The 14,976-nt window shown below is 42.5% G+C and overlaps 8 protein-coding genes across 8 annotated transcripts; 7 read left to right on the top strand and 1 right to left on the bottom strand.

Annotated features, from left to right (window-relative positions):
• Positions 1–1,241: 1,241 nt before the first annotated feature.
• BDB00DRAFT_798514 (superoxide dismutase 1, soluble) lies at positions 1,242–2,320 on the top strand. The gene is made up of 4 exons (XM_053121621.1): positions 1,242–1,519; positions 1,614–1,788; positions 1,912–2,024; positions 2,091–2,320. The coding sequence occupies exons 1-4, from the start codon at positions 1,351–1,353 to the stop codon at positions 2,105–2,107; spliced, it is 474 nt and encodes a 157-aa protein (XP_052984837.1). The 5' UTR covers positions 1,242–1,350; the 3' UTR covers positions 2,108–2,320.
• A 428-nt stretch (positions 2,321–2,748) lies between these two features.
• BDB00DRAFT_881106 (chaperonin 10-like protein) lies at positions 2,749–4,165 on the bottom strand (the record flags this gene model as incomplete). Its single annotated transcript, XM_053128056.1, has 5 exons — positions 2,749–3,597; positions 3,691–3,715; positions 3,809–3,859; positions 3,933–4,011; positions 4,117–4,165. The coding sequence occupies 5 exons, from the start codon at positions 4,163–4,165 to the stop codon at positions 2,749–2,751; spliced, it is 1,053 nt and encodes a 350-aa protein (XP_052984836.1).
• Positions 4,166–6,352: 2,187 nt separating this feature from the next.
• BDB00DRAFT_798511 (uncharacterized protein) lies at positions 6,353–7,544 on the top strand. The gene has a single exon (XM_053121620.1). The coding sequence runs from the start codon at positions 6,368–6,370 to the stop codon at positions 7,394–7,396; it is 1,029 nt and encodes a 342-aa protein (XP_052984835.1). The 5' UTR covers positions 6,353–6,367; the 3' UTR covers positions 7,397–7,544.
• BDB00DRAFT_798509 (uncharacterized protein) lies at positions 7,533–10,612 on the top strand. Its single transcript, XM_053121619.1, has 13 exons — positions 7,533–7,985; positions 8,079–8,088; positions 8,183–8,299; positions 8,395–8,415; positions 8,504–8,797; positions 8,859–8,899; positions 8,984–9,022; positions 9,099–9,117; positions 9,201–9,275; positions 9,355–9,505; positions 9,592–9,797; positions 9,870–10,341; positions 10,467–10,612. Exons 1-12 carry the CDS (start codon positions 7,671–7,673, stop codon positions 10,247–10,249), a joined length of 1,668 nt encoding a protein of 555 aa, XP_052984834.1. The 5' UTR covers positions 7,533–7,670; the 3' UTR covers positions 10,250–10,341; positions 10,467–10,612.
• A 17-nt stretch (positions 10,613–10,629) lies between these two features.
• Positions 10,630–11,823, top strand: BDB00DRAFT_798502 (uncharacterized protein). The gene has a single exon (XM_053121618.1). It carries the CDS (start codon positions 10,682–10,684, stop codon positions 11,588–11,590), a length of 909 nt encoding a protein of 302 aa, XP_052984833.1. The 5' UTR covers positions 10,630–10,681; the 3' UTR covers positions 11,591–11,823.
• A 186-nt stretch (positions 11,824–12,009) lies between these two features.
• Positions 12,010–12,421, top strand: BDB00DRAFT_798500 (uncharacterized protein; the record flags this gene model as incomplete). The annotated part of the gene is made up of 1 exon (XM_053121617.1): positions 12,010–12,421. A coding segment is annotated over exon 1 (206 nt), but the record flags the coding sequence as incomplete, so codon positions are not given.
• A 923-nt stretch (positions 12,422–13,344) lies between these two features.
• On the top strand, positions 13,345–14,901 carry BDB00DRAFT_391118 (uncharacterized protein). The gene is made up of 4 exons (XM_053117202.1): positions 13,345–13,777; positions 13,856–13,991; positions 14,272–14,352; positions 14,470–14,901. The coding sequence occupies exons 1-4, from the start codon at positions 13,719–13,721 to the stop codon at positions 14,737–14,739; spliced, it is 546 nt and encodes a 181-aa protein (XP_052984830.1). The 5' UTR covers positions 13,345–13,718; the 3' UTR covers positions 14,740–14,901.
• Positions 13,419–13,923, top strand: BDB00DRAFT_798499 (uncharacterized protein). Its single transcript, XM_053121616.1, has 2 exons — positions 13,419–13,806; positions 13,868–13,923. The coding sequence occupies exon 1, from the start codon at positions 13,429–13,431 to the stop codon at positions 13,600–13,602; it is 174 nt and encodes a 57-aa protein (XP_052984831.1). The 5' UTR covers positions 13,419–13,428; the 3' UTR covers positions 13,603–13,806; positions 13,868–13,923.
• Positions 14,902–14,976: the final 75 nt, after the last annotated feature.

Genomic DNA, 14,976 nt, shown 5'->3' with positions numbered 1-14,976 from the left:
TGTTCACTTTCGTCAGGGTCATTACAGTATACATTAGTCAATAAATCCTTTACTTGTTATTGACATACAGGTTTATGTAATATTTAAGGGTTCCCATGTGCTGTGTAATTACTGTCGACTTCTTCTTCCAGTATGGACCAAAATTTTGATGAAGGGGGGTAATTGTTTAAGTGTTAGCAGCCGTGCTCCTATTTGATTATCTAGAGATTGTGGCAGACTTTATAAATTCGTGTTCACAAAAAAGCGAAAATTTAGTATGTAATACAGAAGTCTACGCTCTCGTAAACTACCAGCACGACGATATGATCATCTAGAAGTTAGATACAGTATATGCTACTCTACATCTTCATCTACAGTATAATCATGATTTCCTGTTGAATATATCATAAATAAAAAGTATGTACTACTACTCCTGTCCATCTATCACTGGTATTGCATACCAAAGATACATAGGATATCGTATCAAAACCTGTTTTCCTCTCTCCGTAGAAGCTAGTGAAGGAAAACCAAGCCTGTCTCTCTTGCAGTTGTAGAATTCTGTTAAGTGGCTGTTTCTTTTGCGTTAATGGCTGCTGGAAATCCCCTGTGTACATCTCCGGAATTAAAGTACTAGCATCTTTGGCTCTGCCTCATCGAAAACAACTGCAAAATCTTTTACGGTTACACAATGTGCAAATTGGCTTGTTGTAACATAAACCGAAGACATTCGCAAAACGGTAAAAAAATGGAGAGAGGAGTATGCCATGATGATGATCTTCTCATGTGTTCGATAAGAAAGTGGGACGCCTACGTCTCGATTTCACAAGGCATGAAGATACGCTCTTGTTTTATCATTTTAAGCAATACCCTTCATAGTCGCTGCTAGTGAACTTGCAGGACAATGATAGAGAAAATGGAAAAGGAAATGAGTATAAAGAATAGCTGAAATGGTGCTTAAGTTTCTGTGTTTGTTTGCAATAATGGTCGATGGGCTGAGCACCATCCTTCATTTTCCACCGAAAATGGGATTAATGCAAATGCGGCACCCAGTCAAATTTCACTGACGCACCTGCGTGTCTGAGCCTCCAATAGATAGGCGTGACACCATCACTTGAATATGTAATACATACGTAATACGTGGTGGCGAAGTGAAACGACTAAGCTCTATTTATACTTCTAAGCCGCTGCGATAAAGCAACGGCGTTCAAAGTGAGAAAGGCATCCTGCCTCCACTCGTATAAAAAGACTTTGCCTCTCAATAGGTCGTGATCAGCACAGCACACAAAGCTTCTTTCCGCCGTCTATATAAAAAGCTTACAGCTTCTTCAAACTTTTCAAACCATACCTTTTTGGACTCTCCTCATAGCTACTATGGTCAACGCTGTTGCTTATATTCGAAATGGCGCATATGCAGTCGTCGGCTTAATTTGGTTCGCTCAAAAAGACGGCAGCAATGAGACTGAAGTTTACGGAAACATTTCGAACGTCTCATCCGGTGAGCATGGCTTACACATTCATCAATATGGAGATCTTAGCAGAGGTATATGTCCATATTCCATATAACATTTTAAAGCACAAGAGAAGAGCTTTTTGAATGATTTGAATATGTAATAACCGTGATTATATGATGATAGGCTGTGAATCATTTGGACCTCATTTCAATCCTTACAACCATACTCACGGCGGTCCGACCGACAAAGTTAAGCACGTTGGCGATTTTGGCAATGTAGTTGCAGATGCAAATGATACTGTTCACGTTCGCTTAACGGTTGATTCTTTGGAATTTTCAGGCAAGAATTCGATTCTAGGGTATGTAAACCGACAAAAGATCTTATCCATTATGTATTCAAAGTTTACTCAAGCGAAATAACAAATGAATATAACGGATCATATATATTTTTATCACATCACTGTAACGCAAATGATAAATAGACGTGGTATTGTCCTGCACGAAGGAAAGGATGATTTAGGCAAAGGTGATACACCAGACTCAAAATTGACCGGAAACTCTGGTGCTCGATTGGCTTGCGGTGTCATTGGCTGGGGTATGTGTCGTTTGTTATACTGTATTGATCCGCCACATAGAAAACTAATTCAATGTTAAATTATAGCTGCCGAAGAGCTATAAACTTAAAATGTTTATACGCAGTGACGAAGGCATAGTGATCCATGTGTTGTATATTAGTCTTTTATAAGCCTTCTATCATACATTTTCACAGCACAATCATCTGTATAATTTTAGACCTAAGTCAATTTGTAGTGACAGCGGCTTCATCCATCCAGTATGTCATATGTTATATTTTAAGTGACAATTATCGCTAAATAAGTTTATTTTTATCAATTTTGATGTTGCAAATGCGTTATACCACGATGGCCTACAGTATACACCCACCGGACGCTCACTTAAAGTATTATATTGCTCCACCTTCAGAAACTGACAAGTTCATATCTTGTGTTTACGTTGTGATCATAGACTCACCCAAAGGCGAAGCTACGATACACAGAGTCAGAAATATCGCAGCTATTGTGTCCCGTGCTTTGACATTATACAGAAAATTATGCGCGCCACCGTACCTGAACCACCGGTATATTACTGGCTAATCATGGTGCTACGCTGTACCAATTCTGCTAACTGCGGGCACAGATCATATATCAAAAGACATACATAACAAAACACCGATGACGTAGTGATTTACACATACCTTAGAATTTATTTATAGAAATATATATACAGAAAAAAAAACCAAAAACGTGTATTTTCCTTGTTGTTTAGTTACGCTGAAGGACATATCTGTAGCGGGCCTTGTTGTCTCTCAAATCTTGGATAGCGTCGACGACCTTTTCCATGGGGTATTTTTCGATCCAAGGCTTAACGTTTTTCTCGGCAGCAAACTCGAGCATTTTGCGGATCGTCTTTGGCGAGCCGATAGCGGTACCGACAATCGAGATCTGGCGCATGAGCAGAATGCCAGCGGGAATATTAGAGAGCGGAGTCTCTGGATTAGCAGCCATGATGAAGACACCGTTGGGTTCGAGCATGCTGAGGAACTGCAACCAGTCGAAATTGTTGCCAAACGAAGTGCACACCAAGTGTGAGAGCTGGCGATCGCGAGCAAGAACGGCCTCACTGTCGCTGGAGACTACATAGTCATCGGCGCCAAGAACAAAAGCATCCTCACGCTTGCGGTCAGAGCTCGAAAAGACGGTGACCTTTGCGCCCATTGCCTTGGCCCACATTACAGTAAAGTGTCCAAGACCACCAAGGCCAATGACACCGATGTGAGACTGTTCGTTAACGCCATGATTCTTCAAAGGCCAGTAAGTGGTGACACCAGCACAGAAAAAGGTGGAAGCCAGTTCGTTAGACATGTCGTCAGGAATCTTGAATACAAAGTTCTTGTTGCCGCGCCACTTATCGGCGTAACCACCGTAAGTCTTGTCGCCGCATTTCCAACGTCCATCGTATGTTGTAGTCATACCAGTACGACAAATATTTTCATGACCGTTCTTACACTCGTGGCACTCACCACAAGAGTCGCACTGAGCACCAATGCCAACGCGGTCACCAACCTTAAATTCAGTTACGTTCTTGCCGAGTTTTGTTACAACGCCAACAATCTGTTAAGAGAAAGCGACAGCAATTAGCAAGGATTTTCCCACTACATATATGTGTGAGTTTTTAATACGAAAAATAAAGGGGGGGGGGCTTACTTCGTGGCCAACAACACAAGGATAGCTGTATGAAGTTAAAAGTATTTGTGAGTGTAAGCAGAATAATATAAGCTTGAAATCAAATAGGCATAAGATATACGATATAGACTGCACTCACTTTGTAGATCCCCAGCCCGAATCTAAAGTGTGGATATCACTGCCACAGATACTGTACGTGGACCAAAAACTGTTAGCGCTACCAATTATCACAGAGAAATCCGGGCAACTGATAATGTACGTACCCGCAGTGTGTGACATCGATCTCTAGGTCGTCATCTTCAAACTTCTTCAAGGATAATTCGCGCCACTCGAGTGGTTGGCCTAAAGATATTAAAATAGTTCGAATGATGCCGACACGCCAACACAATACCTTTAGAGTCCAGATGCAGAAAAGAGCAATTACAGTAGCAACGAAATGGCGCATACCTTTGCCGTTGCAGACCCATCCATGGAACGTATTATCTTGAGCAGACATGGTTATCTCGAGAGAAGGAAGAGTATTTTCTGTAGCTTCCATTCATCTTCCTGCCCTTCTCTTTTATATACTACTGGACCACCGCTGATATGGAAAACGTAGTTCCGTTCAGCTTCTCCGCTGCTGATTATTTAGCTGGAACACGGATTGAAATGCAATACAATAGTTAACATGGAAAATCGTCAATCGTACCCTTTTCCACCCCGCTCACCTGCAGCCGAGGATCGTAGAATTTGACGCGGAATTTGCTCGATTCAACCTGTATCATAAATGGTAATCGACGCGTAATTAAATTTCAAAAAAGGAACAACGATTCGTCTTGCGCTTAACCAAATAGGCGAACGCATACGTAATCAGACTATGTGTAATTAAGCAAGCTATGTGTAATGATCTCATAGAAGGTGTCAAGAAGGAAGATTCGTAAATTGGGTGCTCACAATGCGTAGATTTTGTGTTACTATATTCACCCGCTTCATAAACATTTCCGGATTTCCGGATTTTTCGCCGACACACAACAAAGAGCTGCTTGACGATAATGTACCTTTTGCCCACTTATAAACAAAGTAGAGTGAAAAGTAACCAAATGCTTGATAACCATATAGTTCGCTTGCGGCGGGTTCGATTTAACCACCAGTGGCAAAACATGACTTTAAACTTTAATTGACACTGCTGTTCAAACGCAGCGACTCGCACTCGTTCCCATAATGTGCTGCCAAGAAACTCTCCATTAAACTGTGAGATATTCTTCATTCATTATTGGGCTTCCCATTTGTTTGTTATTTATCATGGTCATGGAATTCAGCACAGTATAAATACTAAAAACGATAGCATCGCAACACCTTGTTTTCAATAATATATGTTATAAAGTGAAAAGAAGCATTTACTACTACCATCACTTAGCTTATTATCCACTTCTTCATTATTATCTCGTATTATCGTGTCTCATTTGCTATCTTCAACGACCACGACAAAAACCGTCAACCTTGCGCTCATTGATTCAAAAAATTTCGAGCGTGGAATGCTTCAAGCACGGTGTTTTTTTCAAAAATAAAAGCAGCGAAGGTATTTTACGAAAACACATGCGTGCCATTCCCAATGCCTCTTTGTTGTGTGGTTATCAGGATTTAACGGTATATATATGCAGGATCCCTAGAGTACACACAAAAGTCGGGGACCTTGGCTATGAAATTAACGGGGAACAACTGTTTTGGAAGAGTAGTCAAGCTCGGATAATTAATAGGCCCGAAGCTTACTGGGCAGTATCGGAGAATCAGATACCGAAGCCGAACCGACAAAGAAGGCAGGGGAAGCACAGAGTGTTAGTGCCTAGGAGAAGAACAGGGTACTACTAAGATCAGAGCAAAAATATTTCAAGGGCTTGAAAAGTGTAGCGAGTGTGATGAGAAACATACTGGACCACATGCTCTTTTGCTGTTATAAATGGAACGAGACTGGGACATTGTTAGTAGGTATAACAACTTCCCTGTAACCTGCTTCAGCCCACTACCTTAGTTCCGTCCTCGTCAATAGAATTTGTATATCAAAGTATAGCCATTATTGGCTATACCATTAACAAAATAATCACATATATGTTTCATCTGAATGATGCAGCTATCTACATGATTAAAACTATCTTTTTTAATAAACGACCTTGAAGCATCACATACAGTAGTGCGGACATTTTTCGGTATGCTGAGACCTACTTGTACGTACACGTCTAGAAGTAGAGCGCGGATTCTCGGTGCATGTCACCGCTTCTCGTGTAATCTAGTTGTGTGGTTGTGTGGCTGTGTATATTGCTCGTTTTTTTTAAAGTTGCGCTATTGACAGGTGGTATTCATGTATGGACAACTACGATTATTTTACGATGTCAATACACGAAAAAAAAGCAAGGGTCGACAGCTACATACTATAGAGGATACCGTGGTCGTACTATTGCCATAGCAATAAAAACACGAGTTTTATTTTGACAGAAAGCCGATAAGAGAAACGGTGTGGATCTGGAGAACTATGTGAAATTACGAGAAAGAAAGCAGAAATCCAATGTACTATATTAATAAGTGGCTAAGTAAGAAATGCACCTTCCTATTTGTGTCGCAGTAAACAATAACACATACTTGCTCTACATGCGGCATAACTGATTTAGACTCGGCAGCGACGAATATGCCGAAGTTTTACAAGACTAATTACTAATCCAAATACATGCGCTTTTTCAGGGTTTATGGTTCCTTTATAAACCCCCACTTTTCCCCACGCAAAAAAGAGCTATTAAATTCACTATATTCACCCTTTTCTCTTTTCCTAGCTCATTTTTTTCTAAAACACAGCGCTATGGCATACGAAGAACGCATCTTTATTACAGGCGCAACTGGAAATATCGGCAAGCCCCTTGTCTGCAAGTTGTTGTCGAGCCCCAAAGCATCTGTGACGCTATATGTGCGAACCCCGGTCAAGGCCCAAGAACTTTTTACTGCTACTGACTATTCAAGCGAGAAGCTACGAATCGTCCAAGGCGACTTGGAGGACCTGAAACTATTTCAAGATTCTATTACTGGCCATACTCGTCTCTTTCTGCTCGTCTTAGGTCACCAAGTGGGTGATGAAAGTGCGCGTATCTTATCCGAAAAGGCATACGCTGCTGGTGTGAAGCAAGTTGTTCTGATCTCCGGCATCAACTCATCCATGCCGTGGCGAAGTTCAATTCTTACGGAAACTGGCGTTTACCGCGAACAGTCTATACTTTCCATCTCGAACCGTGGAACGGTTGTCACATTGCGTCCTGCATATTTTATGTCTAACCAATTGTCCATGGATGCATCTACTGTCAAGAACGCCAACAAGGTTATCGATTCCCGCGAGCCTACCGTAATAAAACCATGGATTTCCCCACGGGATATCGGCGAGCTTGCTGCTAACGTCATGCTGGAGCCTGTCGAGAAACACGGTGATGCAGTGTACGAAATGATCGGTGAATCGGTAACACCACAAGAACATGTCGAAATCCTGACTCGAGTGCTTGGCAGAAAGATCGTTTATGAAAAGGCCTCTGACGAGGAGTTTTACAAGTTGCTGACCACGAAGGCCGGTATGTCACATATAATGGCGTGGGTATTCTTGCAGCTATCACAATCGTGCAACCAAAAGGCCACACCCGGCTTGTCGATTCTGCTTGGTCGTGCCCCGGAAACCTTGGAGCAATGGGTAGAGCAAAATAAAGCTGCATTTTTGTAAAATAGTACTTTGATAATTTTGATAATCTAGCCCATAGTAAGATTTGATGACTTGTCGCAGGCAATGTGGCGAGGGGGAGGGTCGTTGGCATGGTTACATTTCCATAATATGCACAAACACTATATCAGCAGCAGCAGCAGCATGAACAAGCGTATGTAATTTCAGCTGAAAATAGTAATTCCGCTCCCCACGCATTTTCAACGCCTCTAATTCGGCCCATTGAACCTTCCTTCTCTTCTTTTCTTCATCGTAAAACGCAAACGCAAACGAAACCATGAGCTTTGAACTCGATTCTCTCAGCTACGCACTGCTAGCCTCCATTTTCAGTGCAGCCGCTATTCTTTCTGCTCGCAATTCACGTGGACCTGACATTCATCCTTTACTGCTCAACACGCAATCGGATGTCTCGCGTGTACGATACCCAGGCAGTAGTGCCGTTTACCGCTCACGAATGTATCCCAATGGTGCACCTCTTCTTTCGACCATTGACCGCACCATTCGTACGCTTCGTGACTTTTATCAAGCTGCCTTTGAAAAGCACAAGTCGAACGTGTTTGCTGGAAAGCGTGACAACAAGTCCTTCAACTGGGTAAAGCAATAAAACCTTGGCTTCTCCTTGACCCCCTTATTGATCGGCAACCTAAAATATTCATTATGTGTATTTCTTTTTTTTTCTCGACAGTGCAACTATGGTAAATCGTATAACCCATACATCTACGACGTTAAGAAAAATGATGATGGAGAGCCATAGAAAGAACTATGGCATTGATAATTATGCTCTATTAGATGCAATCGAGAAAAAGTCCAAGCAAGTCTATTCTGGCTTGGTCGGCACCGCAGGATTGCAGCCATTATCTGATACCGAATCGTCGTTTGTAGGATTGTATGCAGCCAACTCTCCAGGTATTTTGTTTTTAAATAGAAAGAAGTATACAATAAACCCCGAGCTTAAAATGTCAAAATCATCCAATTAATCACTTTACCATCGCTTATTGAAGATACATTGGCTATTCAGCTTGGTGAGTAGCGTAACCTGAAAGATATTATTGTGGGAAATAGTAAAATCGCTAAATGCAGGATTCTGCCCGCATGATACATGCATAATAGGATGCCACTGCGGAGGCCTTGTGACCGTGCCTATCTCTGCAGAGTCGACTTCGTCGCATCTTTTGCACGTTCTTGAAAAATCGCATCTGAGCGTCCTTATTGTTGATGATGGCTTGATGGATCGCGTATTATCTGTATTGTCTGGGGCCAAGACGAGCGTTCGCTACTTGGTTGTCCTTGGCAACGTCAATGCGGCAAGCAAGGAGGCGGCAGAGAAGTTGAATATCCAGGTGACAGGTCTTAAGGATGTTGTAGCAAAGGGATCCCAGGATCCAGTAGAACAGAGCCAACCACGTAAGCATATCTGAACTCTAGATTTTCCTTGGGTCAAAAGAAATCTAAATCCTGTTCATAGAAAACACCAACATTGCCAGTATCTACTACACTTCCAACGACGTACGGTTTATCAACTAAAAGAAAAGAAAAACGAGGAAATACAAGTATGGTGCTAATAATTATGTGTATATGATTCAAAATTAGCACGAAGGTGGTAAGGCAGGTGCTGTGTTGACCCACAAGGTAATTGATTATGCATACACCTCGAATTCTTCCCAAATTTTGTGTATTCACTTTAGTCGCGTGGTTTATTTCTTAGAATATTGTCTCAGTTATTGGTAAGATTTCAAGGGCATTGCATGGATGGTCTGGGCGGGAAGCGCATGACCTTACCTTTTTCCATCTTTTTGTGATTCGTTAGCAAGCTATATGGCAGTCATACCCCCTCAACAACGAATCACTCCAAAGGACAGATTGATGCATAACCTTCCTATTGGTAAGAGCGCAAGTGATTTATTGATGAAAATGGCTTCCACGCCGAATATACTAATAGCTCACTAAACAAAACTATATAGATAATGTGTTTGGATATGTTCTTACTGGTCTTATCTGTGTCACTGGAGGATCAATTGCATATGGCGATGAAGTTGGTGATGGCGATGTCAAAGTGGATGTGTCATCCAATCTTTCGGCTGCTCTGGAAGCCAAGCCTACTATTTATGCAAGGTAAGCTTGAATCTCTTTTACTCTTTTATCGAAAACCCTTTATTGAGATCAAAGAGAATAAAGAAATCGATATTTCCCTTCATTAGTGGCGCACCATTCCTCGATCAGGTCAAGGAAAACATTGAAAAGCGGTATGGTAATTCGTTCTTGTTCCGTCGTGGCATGGACAGAAAGCAAGCATACTTTGCAGACGGTCGCTTGGTTGCAGACAGCAAGTATGACATGCTTGTTTTCCGAGACATTCGACAAAAGACTTTTGGCAGCAACATTCGTCTACTAATCATCGACAACGGTACAGACTGGTTCTCTTGGTTTCGCCAATCCGATCATTGTTTTACTGACAAGAAATGACTTTGATTTTTAGAACTGCAAAGTGGTTCTTTGGCACCATTCTTCAGAACTGTGCTCGGTACACAGGTGCTTAAATCTCTTAACCGACCAGAAACCTGTGGCACAACGACATTGTCCATGTTTTATGACTACCTTGCTGATCCTGCCAGCTGTGGTGCTCCTCTGCCATGCAATGAAGTCAAATTGGAAGATTTGCCTGACCGCAACATGACGAGCAGTGATACTCCTAATCCACGTGGCGAAGTCTGGATTCGTGGCAACAATGTGTTTGCTGGATACTGGAACGATCCTGAAGCAACCGAGGCTGTGATGGATGCGGATGGTTGGTTTATGACTTCTGTGTTGGGCGAAATGATGCCCAATGGCACCTTGAAAATCATTGGTTTCAAGTGAAAGAAGACTAATTGAAAAGGCAGGAAAATAAAGTATAATATATTTATGTTGTATCGAATATAAACTTTCCTCTGTGGTTTGAACTTTCTCGTGTTAGTAAAGCATTGACAAGATACATGATGGTGTTTCGCCATAGACTACCATATATAGCACACACTAAATGCTAAACAGTAAAAAGTTGCTCTGTTACAATTTTTTATGCATATCGCTCTCATAGCCGGATCTGGCTCAATTTCCGTTCTGAGCACTCGCATCATCGGTAAAACTATTCGCCCGCTGACGAAACAATACTCCATATGGCAGGATAGCGTAAATTTCCTTTGTTTAAATATTTTTTTTTTCCCATAACAATGCAGTCTTAGGTGCTTATTACACATATAAAAATGGGCTCTATATATCACTTTAAAAGAACAACACCTACAGTAGCAAGCCATGGTTTATGAAGAACGAATTTTCTTGATTGGCGCGACAGGCAACATTGGTCAGCCCTTGGTGCGCCGACTGTTGTCCGATCCAAAAGTGGCTGTTACACTATATGCACGATCACCTGCCAAAGTCCAAGAGCTCTATGGTAATGATCATCCTCAAGGCAAGCTGCAAATTGTTCAAGGCGACTATGTCAACCGGACAGCTTTTGAACAATCGATTTCCGGACATGCACGTCTGTTTCTCCTCATCCAGCCCACCGATTTGAACGCATATCTGGCTACTCCGCGTGCATTTGCCGAAAAAGCATACAATGCTGGTGTTCAGCAGGTTCTGATGCTTGGAGGCGTAGCTGCATCCATGCCTTATCGGAGCGTGATGTTTAACTCAGTGGCTGTCCAAGTTGAAAAATCCTTGCTGTCTATCCCAAATCGTAAAGCCTTGGTGACTTTACGACCAGCTTTTTTCATGTCAAATCAGTTGGCAACAGATGTTCTCACCATCAAAAGCGCTTGCAAAGTCATCAGTACACGAGACCCGAACGAGACACAGGCGTGGATTTCTCCGAACGATATCGCTGATGTTGCGGCTAATATCCTGCTGGATACTGTCGAGAAGCATGGCGACGCAGTGTACGAAATGATCGGTGACCCAAGAACACCAACAGAACACGCAGCAATCTTATCCAAGGTGCTTGGAAAGAATATCACATACGAGCGCGCAAGTGAGCAGCAAAGCTACGATATGATGACCAAACAAGCCGGCATGTCACATCTGCACGCCTACATGTCCCTTCAGCTGATGACGAACGCATTCTCAAATGTAAAAGCCACACCCGGTTTATCAATCCTCCTTGGCCGTCCCCCTCAGACGTTGGAGCAATGGATTAAACAGAACAAGTCGGCCTTTCTATAACATAGCGTAACGTTATGCAGGAAAATGACATGAATAATGTTAATAATAACGATCATTATTTTGGTCCTCGTAAATATAGTTTAAATGCAACACATGAGAAACAATATGGTAATAGCATACCTACAAATGTATGCCTTAATTGATCGTTGCTTCATTTTCTTACGCAATTTGCACGATATCTGCAACGTTAAACTTTTAAGAAGACACAATAAACGAGCCTTGTTAAATGTCACAAAACACGGGGCTTATTTATCATCTTTATACGATACATAGCTAGAATCGCGATATGCACGATTTCGTCTTCGCTGTAAAAAGTTACACATACTAATTCGGCAGCATTCATTACGGTAGCACATCACTAAACTAGGATGGCAAAGGGTATACCATTTTCCGGTGTTTTTTTTAAAGGATGTAAAGATATAAAAAGTGTATTAAGCAAAACTCACGACGAACAATGGCTTACGAGGAGAAAATAACTATACTAGGCTCCACCGGGAATATTGGCAAGCTAGTATGCCTCACAGTCTCGCGTATATTTTCTTGCAGTCGTCGTTCAATGCTTCGAAATCGTAACGCAACACCCGGTTTGTCTATCTTTCTTGGTCGGCCAGCAGAGACTTTGGAGGAATGGATTGAACAAAAAAAGGTGTTTTTTTGTAAATTGAGATGTAAAAATAATACTTATTCAAACTGTCCCTATCATATCGGGTGCGTTTTTTTTTCACTTGGAATCAATAAAAACCAAGTAGTAGCAGTAAGGCTAAGTGTGATGTGTAGGAGTTATCATTTCTCTACATATTTCTAACGATCGATAACTCTACTACATGTACTGGATACATATTGTAAATGACGCTCCTCTTATGTTATTAAGTAAACTGACCATGAACCATCGTAAAGAATTTAACAAAATCAGCAGTATCATTTCCATGTATGCTGTCAGTTGTTTATGGCTGTATAATATTATACAGATGCAGCTTCGCTATTTTCGCAATGTAATTAGTTAAGTGCTATTCTAAGTTAGGTTATCTAGCGTATTATGACACGTGTATGATAGATAATATGAACACAGAGTCCAAAATCTCGGCGAATGGAAGTTTATATGGTCAACAATTAAAGATACTATGTAGCTTAATACGACAAAACGTCGGAGGTCGGTCCGAAGGTAAAGAGGCATCACATCTTAGCAGCCCAGCGAGACTTATTACTTTCGAGGCCAACTGGCCAGAACCCATTTGCTTTAAATCCTCGTACGTGGGTACCCGCACATGCGACGAGTAGAAACTATAGTATAATTCGACAGCTTTTATTTCGAAACAGTACAGACAACCAGAATGACTAAATAAACCAATTAAAGGCGCTGTGGTATACCAAACTGTCCCCAGCTGAAAAACGCTCATATGGTACTTTCATATGAAAAGCGAAAGGCAGCTCACTTTCTCCCAATCGCCCCATACATTGGCACTATAATGGGCCGGTTCCACAACGCTTTGACATGGTTCGTGCGTTCGGCTTGTGTCAAACAGTTGCCTGGGTTATATATGCGAAGTCGGGAGACGAGATCCAAAAAACGATCAAGTCAACGCAACGAAAAATAAAGTCAACGCAAACGTAAACCTCTGTTTGAGGTTGACAGCTTCAATTAAAACAGGGCCATTGCGGTTGCTTTCAAACATGATCAAAAAGAAAATGACAATTGCAAGGTTTAACAGTTCCTAAATCCCTTCACAAGGAAAGAAATTGTAAATGAGTTAGAGCAGGGCATAAAGTAAAGGAGCGGGTTTTTATTCATTGTAATAATAGAGTAAAGAAACAATTTCTAGAAGACAAAAGTTATCGTTATGAATATCAATAGTCGAAGGGTACAAATTTTATTAAAAGAACACAATCAGTGGACAATAAAGACAAATAATAAGAACGCGATTTTACAAAGTGACCTCAACAAGCAGTTCGCACAACCTGCAGGCTATACAAAAAGCATGAAGAAAGCAAGAAGAAACAGAAGAAGTATGTAAAAGGGGGAGGAAAAGAAAGCCACCAATGCCTCGGCCTGGGAGTCCCAGTCTCCCACACATTTGGCTGGGTCAATCAACCACAAACCCAGCCATCATGGTACAAACGAGTGGGAACCATGACGTACGCTACGTTTCGAGAGTCAAGTGCAAGCAATCGGTTGTGGATTGCCTGTGAGTGGGGAAGGGGGAAGGGAAGGACGGAAGGAAGATGGAAGGGTAGACGGAAGGGAAGGAAGGGAGGGAAGGACGGAAGGGAAGAGGAAAGGGAAGAGGAAAGGGAAGGGGTGGGGGAAGAGGAAAGGGAAGAGGAAAGGGAAGGGGTGGGGGTAGGGGAAAGAATTGACTCTCGAAACACCCAAAAAAGAAAAAGAAAAAAAATTGCTGCTGTTGTCGAATGCTGGAGGAGCTGCTTACTGGATACTCGGATGCTGGGAGCCGAACACTGAAGCTGGGAGCTGATTGCCGAGAGTCGACTGCCGAGCGTTGATTGCCGAGCGTCGAATGCCGAAGAGTTGATTGTCGAGAGTCGAATACCAGAGTGTCGAATGCCGAGCGTCGAATGCCGAGCGTCGATTGCCGAGAGACGTATGCCAGAGAGACGAATGCCAGAGAGTTGATCGCCAGACAGTCGATTGCCAGACAGTCGATTGCCGATAGTCGAGTCCTGAGAGTCGAACGCGATTTACGGTGGCACCTGGCTCCTCATGCGAGCCCCACCATGGCAGACCAGACCAGACCAGCAGACAAGGCATCCAACCGAAAGGACACTACCATATTTCTATGGCGAAAAACCGAAAAGGATTTCTCCGTCCTCTGATCTCGCCTGAAGACCGGTTGTGACCAACACCGTTGAACGCCAGACTAGACAGCCCCAAGCAGGGACCGGTTGTAGGCAGCCAGGGGGACCACGGGAAAAAGGCTGAGACCAGGACCGACAGAGGCAAGACCAGGACCAAGGGAAGAGCCAGAGCGAAGGGAAGACCAGAACCAAGGGAAGAGCCAAGAGGAAGACCAGGAGGATTTCAAGGGAGTGAAGGAAATAGAAAAATGAAGGAAAGAAAGAGTGAAGAGAAAAAAGGGAATGGCCTGAGAAATGTGGGCGTATTTACATTTTTTGAACTCAAACCCCTGTCTTAAAAAAACACGTCACGTGACTTGTGATTCGTCATTCAAAAACATGTGAGAAAGCAAAGGGTAGGGAAGAAAAAAACATGTGCAGAAGAGACATGGTCAAGCGGTCAAGCGGTCAAGCGGTCAAGAAGAAGGCGTGTGTGATTTGCGTGTATTGGTTGTCCTACGAAATATGTTTCACCGGTATCATGCAGGGCGTGTCCCGACAACGTCGCCGCTTGTTATCCATACAGGAAGGTGCGT

The sequence above is a fragment of the Zychaea mexicana genome (assembly GCF_025766255.1).
Source record: "Zychaea mexicana strain RSA 1403 chromosome Unknown BDB00scaffold_4, whole genome shotgun sequence".
Classification (NCBI taxonomy): domain Eukaryota; kingdom Fungi; phylum Mucoromycota; class Mucoromycetes; order Mucorales; family Lichtheimiaceae; genus Zychaea; species Zychaea mexicana.
This window is presented reverse-complemented; position numbering and strand designations above follow the sequence as displayed.